This window comes from Corvus brachyrhynchos, unplaced genomic scaffold (genome assembly GCF_000691975.1).
Source record: "Corvus brachyrhynchos isolate BGI_N302 unplaced genomic scaffold, ASM69197v1 scaffold14, whole genome shotgun sequence".
NCBI classification, from domain to species: Eukaryota; Metazoa; Chordata; class Aves; order Passeriformes; family Corvidae; genus Corvus; species Corvus brachyrhynchos.
Genome location: NW_008239110.1, coordinates 7,473,470 through 7,481,862, shown reverse-complemented (window position 1 = coordinate 7,481,862; position 8,393 = coordinate 7,473,470). Strand labels below are relative to the sequence as shown.

The window sequence follows — 8,393 nt, the reverse complement described above, 5'->3', positions numbered from 1 at the left end:
CTTAACTGCTCTGACTTGTTAGACTTAACATTTCTTTCCTAAAATATCATGAACATCAATTCTGTGCTTGCTGTCATAAAGACTGGCAGCTCTTCCTACTAAATCAATGCAGATTTGCAATTCTGTGTGTTTTCATTTACTCTAGTTTTATGGTATAATAATTCACTGGGTTCATTGAAAGTCACAGAAGAAAAACATTTCTCATTGAGCATGGGCATAATGAAACCGTAGCAGCAGCAGACTTAGAGGCAGTACCCTATTTATAAATCAGACAACATTCTCAAAATTCAATCAGCTGCAAAAATATGAATATTTACAGATAGTCACATTTTCAAATACATACAAATAATTGTTTCTCTAGATTACTTGTCTGGAAAATCGGTTTTCCTCCCCACAAACACAAAAAACTACACTCATTCCCTCACAACTCCTATGTAAGTCCCATTGGCTCTTGTTATGTAGGAGCCTCAGAAATTTTTGCTTATTTATATAAAAATAATCCTAATTTTCAAATAGGAACAAGTGGTACTTTTCCAAATGGTTTAAGTCATATTTCAAAAGTGTCACAGGTACTTTGAAGTCCAGGGGTGCTAAAAAAGCACACTAATTCCACTGCAGATCAAGAAGAATTATTGTTGCATGTATGGCAGGAAAGAGAAAGATCAAAGAGGGGGGAAAAAAGCCATGTTTTGAGGGTTGACTTCCTTCTCTTAACTAAGTACTAACTTGACTTGGGTTAGTGGCAGCTTGCAGATAGGTCTACCAAAGAACACCTTGGCTCAGTTGTAGAAAATTGACTTATTGCCCAGAGAACAACTCTTCTGAGCACAAGGAATATAAAACATGTATTAAAAAATCAGTGGTGAGCAATTGCCTTAGAAGTAAATGGGCAGACATGAGCAGTGTCTTCCTGAGAAATATTTCAGCCTATAAACAAAGGCAGTAAAGCTGGGCACTGAGGTTTCAAACACATGGGATTTCATCATTCTGAAAGTCCTGGACCACTATCAAACAGACTGGTCTGCACGAGGACTTACTGCACAGCGAGTCTGACCTGGTTAAGCCTGTGCCCTTCATGGCACAGCCCATGGGTCTTGGCTGTCAACCAGCCAGGCAGTGGCAGGTGCTGCAGAGCACACAGCTCCCTTGGCATCACACAAACAGCTTTCCTTCACACAGGCTGAAGGGAAATACCACAGACCTTGCCCTGTTTTGGGTGGGCAACCACACCGCTCATAGCACTGGTAGGTCCCTCAGTGCAGACACAGCCTGTGACATCCTGAATCCATCTCCTTTTCGTATGTAGGGAGGCTTTACAAGATTTGTTCCATTTTTGCATATTATTCTGGAATAACAGATGCATGAGCACCTTATCACTGCCTCTGTTGGTTGTATTGATTGCCTCTTGTGTGTGAGTTTGATAAGTTAGCTAATACCCACTGACGGTAAATGAGCAAAAACTGTTTCAGAATGCATGCAGCAGCCACTAAATGATTTGTAGAGGAGAGGAGGCATCTGAAAATGAAAAATAGAGTTGCTGCCATTCTGTGGGAAAGAAACCATTCTGCATTTAGCCAGTAAGAGATCTCCAAATGCTTGGAAGATCAATTCTTTTCAACAGGTTGCTCAGGTTCCTTTGAAGACTTCAGTGCTGCAGGATCTGATTAGAAATGAAGACTTGTCTGTGAGAGGGAATGGAAACCAGTTTGGGGGTTGAAGCAGACCCCGGCCAGCCCAAAGAGGCAGAACAGCTGGTCTCACTGCCTGGGTGCCCACCAAGTGGCTTCAGAGTGCAGCAGCCCCCTGGGACAATGGCTGTGTGCTGCCAAAAGTTGCATTTCAGTGCTGCAAAGGTTCCTGCTCAGCAGCAAGCAGGCAGCTCTGACCATACAGCCCTAAGTTTTTTTCTGGGGGATCATCAGGGTATCAATTTGTTTGGGCCAGTGGATCTCAGCCATACAATGCAGAATCACTGTCCTGCTTGTGCCAGGACAGCATGCAAACCATGTAGTGGTGGAGCAAGTCTGTTCTGGTGCAGTTGACAGTCTCTGGGGTTACTGCTGACCCTAGGACTTCTTTTACAATCATCCCCAATGTAAGGAAAGACGGCGTGTAGGACACTGCTCTAGAAACAGCAGTTCATGCTCAGAAGTTTGCAAGTCACAGCTGCAGCTGCATGTGTCTTTCCCTCCCCTCCTTATGCTACAGCTATGAGTGACCCAAAATGAGACAACTGACTGTCATGATAACATCTATTTTTCATATCTGAACTCAGAAAAAAACTAGTGGTGTGTCACACAGGAAATGTTTTACTCTCATTCCCTCAGCTGGTTCATCTCCAACAACTTCTGAACCCTCTGACTAATTTTAAATACATTTGACATAAGAACAGAGGTCTCAAGGGTAAAAAGTTCCTTCCAGTTTTGCAAAATCAGCATTCAGCTAGTGAGGAGAACTCCCTGCTCAGGGAAAAGGAAAGGAGGGTTTGATCCCTGGCTGTTTTGTTTGGCTTGCTCAGCTCCCAGGAGGCAGCAGCCAGCTGGGTTCCCAGCATCACAGCCAGGCAGTCAGCACATGCACAGCTACAAACCTGCTGCAAAACACAGTATTTCTTGCCTGGCTAGACAGCAAATCACAGGCACTTCCCATACTCAGGAATGACCTGAGGATACTCCCTGGTAGTGAGGGATTGAGCACGGGGTGCATCAGGGATGCAAGAGGAGGCTGAGGGGAGATGGAAGAAGTGTACTAAGGAACATGGAAAGAGATGTCAATATAAACACAGAGAAGGCACAACAAGCCCCAAAGAATCTCTCTTTGTTTACATATTCAATATTGCACACGAGATCACTTATCTCACCACTGTAAGGCAGCTTTCTCTGGAAGAGAGACGACAGCTGCATAAGAAATGCTGCACAGAGCCCTACAAAAACTTAGCATATATAAAGCAAGGTCAACTCCTGAACACCATATATTAAATACAGGATGTTAAAAAAAAAGGGAAAGCCAAATATTAGGCAAGGAAGAATAATTTTGGTAACCCTGGAAGGTAGCTTTTGAACCAACATTATGGAATCGGGATGGCATGGATGTTTCCCATTGCAAATAGTGTTGACCATACTGTTTTTGGTAGTGGGAATTCATGGTTTCACCACCCCAGAAAAATGCATATTTCAAGGTCAGATTGTGATTGCTAGCCTTTCTGCATACTACAGGCTTTAAGACTTCACCTGTGCCTTTTGAATTCAATTAATCTCCAACCTCCATCAGTCCTCTCTTGTGTATTTTTGGCTATGCTTCATCGCTTACCCAAGTCTTAGACTTTGAATAAATCACTGATGTGACACCATTTATTTTTATGTTGTATGCTAATACACACCCACTGCAGTTCCTGCAGTCATCCGTGATGCTGTTCCAAGTATTGTTCAGGACTGCCACCCAATTGATTATAAGCAGAACTAACAGATACCCTCTTGGGGCTGACTAACTCCATTACTGCTAGAGCAGTGTGAGGAAGATGCTTCTAACCTTTCTGTCCAGGGTATGGGGAGGCTGGATCCAATAACAAAAGGAGGCTTGCTGAATGTCTGCCAAAAGAGCATTTTTCTGAATGACCTGACAGGCCAGGATAAGTTCCATCTTCCTTATTCCTGATAGATACAAGAGCTAAGGAAAGGGAAAAAAACGTGTTAGGCATTTCCTCTGCTGTTCACTTTACATAAACTGCTCTCTGTTTTGTAGTACTTCAGCAGCTTAATTAAAGAAAGGAGGAGTAAGGCAGGGCATTATATTTGTATGCATTGTTATCATTGAAACATGACTCAATGTAGGGACCGAGGAAATATTTCATTCATTTATGTTTAGTGAGTTGTATGCTCAATTCTACTCAGTAGAACAGAGTGCTAGAGAGTGCAGCCATGTGCAAACAGGCTGGGAAGAGAATAGATACCAAATAAAACATATTTGGTTTTCCTTGGTAAATTTTTAAATACATGCCACCATGCTGCAAAGTTCAGGTCATGACTGAGTTGATGGCAAAAAAGAGACCTTGTGGAGAGCTTTAAAGAAGAAATGTCCATGGCCTGGCAGTCTGTGATACTGTTTTTATACACCTGTACAAAGAGGAAAGGATTAAGTATGCAAAAAACCATTGAAGACTAAACTAATTTTCTTCCATAATTTAATACACATCTTTTTGCTTATTCCGCAGATTAAACCATTCACCTGCACTATACGATCTCTTGTACACATACTAAACTTTCCAATATGATTGTCAATTTCTTGAATGCTTAATGGTAAGCTACATGGAATATATCTGAAATAAAAGCAAAATTATCTATCAACATGGAGCATGACAGAAAGAAGCCAAACTGAAGATAAAAGGAAGATTATGATAAATTCAGAAATACTTTTTACTTCTTTCCCCTTTTAAATTTAGAACAATAGTGGAATTGGTGACTCTAATCCTTAATTTAGTGATATTAGGATGATGCTTTAGTTTTCAAAGGAGTTTTGTAAGAAAAAGAATATGTTCTCATTATGTTTTGTGGTTGACTTTACAATGATTCATTAACTCCTCCAAGATGAGCTTGGTCTATGCCAGTGAAAAATCTGCTTGTTTAGTTTAATCATGCCTTGTTTCAAGTATTGGTTACTAATGTGGGGGTTTGTGCTGCTGTACTGTCTTCTGGGCTCTGATATACACTACTGCTCTAATGCAATTAGCAGCTAAAGTTTCTCCCCAAGTCGCTTGCAAGTGCTAAACTTGTTAGGAACAGCCCAGTTTTCACAGCAGGCTGGACTATATGCAAGGGGATTGGATTCAAACAACAGCATAGGTCTGCAGGTAGTCAGAAGGGAGTCCTGCTGCCCAGGCTTAGCCACAGTGAGCAACTGACAGAATGCTCTCCCTGAAATCAGGAAGAGGATTCACAAGCTGTTTCTTTCCTTCCTCCTAAACCCTGATATAAAATACACACACGCACACACAAACTGGTGTATTTTGTGTGCGTATACACACATACTGATCGACTCTTTAAAGAGTAAATCAAAGCAACTGTAAAATCTACTTGTTCCAGTCACTTTCCCCAGAGGAAAAGGGAAGATAATAAATAGCCTTTTCCTTGTGCGGAGATTGGGTCCAGTAGTCACTGAGTTGAAAAACAAAGACCAAAGAGGTCACTTCATGAAGTGCAGCTTAACTCTAGGAGAATAAGCTTGCTTTGTGCTCAGAATTAGAAAACTGTCACAACAGTTTCCGAGGTCCTGTTTCGCTACCTATGGGGTTTGGGGCCATCGCTTTCAGGTCAGGTCCCTTAGGAACTCCTCACTTTGAATGAAAATACACTTTCGTTGCAAAATTGCCAGTGTTCTACACAGATGCAGTGTTTTCTTCACTTTCACTCCTCAACAGCTTCAAATTAGTATTATTCAATCCCCAACTATGCAAATAAGAAACAACTCATGCAGCATTTTACATTTCTGCCTGAATAATTTTATGTATTTTATACACTGAAGTTTTAGTGGCTTATGTGTGAGCCTAAGCAGACTAAAGGCTTGATCCTATCTGATCTAAAGAGATTACATCCCATGAAACCTAAAAAATTATCAGTCTACCTTTCAGAGAGCTGTCATTTTCCAAGAGAGATGTAACGAATATCGGTGGGATGGAATATTTTCCATCTGAGATGTAGATTCGAAGAGCACAGGTCTCAGGTACAAATGGAACTTCCTAAAACCTGCTTCCACTGCAAAAGCCTTATATAACCTAAAACCAAAACCACATGGATACATTCAAAAACTTAACTTTCCTTCTGTTGTAAACAATCCACATCTAGAAACCTACATCCATCATGTTCATTTCAGTGAGACACCTGCATTCAACTTAAAACATTTCTTGGCATCTGAAATGGTGTGATGGATACAAAGCAAACGAGTGTTTTCTGAGATACCTGATGGTTGCTCAGGATTGCCCATTCAATTGACACGGACAGCACTCACAAAGGGCAGTCAGTTGCAAGCCTGTAATGTCATAAGGAAAAACAAAGGGAAATAGGCTAACTGTTCCTATTTAGAAAGGACAGCCTTTTGCAGAGAGATGAATAACCCTATTTCAGACTAGAAATTGGGCAGAGGACTGACTGCCAGAGAGGAAGTTTAAACAGACAAGTAGAGCACATACACATTATTACTATTAAAACAGTGATTTCATAACTTAAGAAACATTTACTCTAGATGGCCCCAGTATGAAGCAACCCTAACACAACTTCCCCCATCTAATGAATTATGAGTGCAGTCCATCAGCCACAGTAAACTCATGGTCTAGATGCAACCACTAACTCAGGAAACTTCTAAAGCACCAAGCATCAGAAGCTGGGCACTGTTCTGCTTTTAGCATTCCCTCCCTACAGATCCATCACTGCACTCCTTCAGATGCAAAACCACAGAAATACTGATCTGGTCTGTGATGCTCCATCTCATATAGTGTAAGAAGATGTCAGAAAGAAAGGCTTTGACTTTTCGGTACAGAGTGCAAAGGAGTAAGATACTCCCTTTCTTTCTCCTAACATCAAATTGGGTGTTTTATCAGTCAAGCAATCAGGTCACAGAGAATGTGAGAATGTGATAAAAACGCAAAGAGAACCTAGAAGACATAGCTCTTAATCTTTTAAAATCAGGTGTCATTCCCTGCCTGCAAAGTAAAGGAAAGAAAAGGTGAGGAGACAAAATAATACATGAAAGACACCACGTGCATCAATAAAGAATCATATGGGGCACAGCCAAAATCAACTCTAGAGTCTTAAAATAAAGAGCGCTGTGTTATTATTATAAATGGTAGTCTCAGTTAACCAGTATAGACATGTAAAGAGCCTGTACAGAACAGCCATCAGCACACACATCAGCTTGTTATCACGTAAAGGGGAAATATAGAGAACAATAAAAGATATTAAAAAGGTGACTGTGTCAAACAAAACCAAAAAGAAGCAAAATTCAAACTAAAGCTGCACTGTCTACCTCTAGTTTTCTACCAAAGGACGTCCCTTGTCATCGAATGGTAGAAGAGGAATACTGAGAAACTGAGAACTGGGGAAACACTGAGGAACATAAAGAAGCAAGGGGGCTGTAAGGAACAGTACACACAACATAAATGTGTATTTTTAAATGTAAATGACCTTCCACTCCAGGAATAGAGAGACAGTCAAGTAATGGGAGTAATTCCGACACATCTGACAAAAGCTATTTTATGAGGTAGAGGAATCCACAAATGCAGGTGCACTCACTACATTAGCACTGCATAACAGAAAAAGAGATCTTTTCTGATGTTTCAATCTGAATCTGAGCCTCTACCAGTTCATACTCTAATGAACTGTGAACTTCATCACATCAAAAGAAGATGTAAAAACATCACCTCAGAGTACTGCATTAAATAAACTATATAGGTTTATATTGATATTTAGACTGACTTAACCATCTTCTCTAAAATGAAGATAATGTTATGCTTACTGGCCTTACATATGTGTCTGAGGTCTTACTTTCTGTCATAACTTTCCACTCAGTTCTCATAGCAGAAAATGACAATTTACTGCTATTTTCCAGGGATTTCTAAGTATGCCACCTCAGATGAATATGTCCTCTTAGTCCCGTTCCCAAAAGAAATGCAGCCAGGCAATGATCCAGACTACTCATCTGTCTGCTCTACACGACTTTTAAAGCAGTTGATGAATGTTAATGAAATCTGACACAGAGACAGAACTTTCAAGATACTAAGTTCCTACAGGTTTCATGAAAAAACAGTAAATGAAAAATTCAGTGTAACCTTACCCCTTATTAATTACCAGAAAATATTTGTGTTTGTATGTATGCATGTATATAATTGAAGGAAAAGTCCAACCAGCAGTAGCTTAACTAGAATTTCTATTTTGTTAGAAAGCTGAGTATCTAAACAAGAAACACAAATTGCCAAGAAAAGAGACCTCCTTGCTTTATGGAATCTTTCGGGTTAATGTAGATTAACCTGTTTGTTAGTTTGGTCAAGAAAGTTCCACATGTCAGATTATAGTTCAAGAAGTTCTTGTTTCAATGAAAAAGAGTTGTGACAGAAAATTAGATTTTCCACCAAACTAAGTTGAGTGGTCATGGCTCACGTATCTTAAAGATGTCTAGGTTTCAGCTGCTGAAAATAAATGCTGCTGGCTTTTTAATACAGACTCTGAATTTTCAAGAGGAAAGTTAGAAAAAGGGTTAAGACAAAGACAAACCATGACTGAAATGTCGTCTATCCTACACACCCAACTTTGCTGTTGCAAGCAATCACATCCCGCAAATCCTATCCATAAATGAATCAAGCCCCACTTTAAAACTGTTAGTTTTCTACCCTTTTCTCTCTCCCTTCT

The 8,393-nt window shown here is 40.2% G+C and overlaps 1 protein-coding gene across 1 annotated transcript in view; it reads right to left on the bottom strand.

Moving 5' to 3' along the window:
* Positions 1–8,393, bottom strand: part of LOC103619389 (transmembrane protein FLJ37396) — a 28,897-nt gene that overhangs the window by 8,265 nt on the left and 12,239 nt on the right. Inside the window, 3 exon segments of the mRNA XM_017739406.1 lie at positions 3,529–3,666; positions 4,225–4,330; positions 5,654–5,767. Coding sequence (XP_017594895.1) covers positions 3,529–3,666; positions 4,225–4,330; positions 5,654–5,767 — 358 coding nt within the window.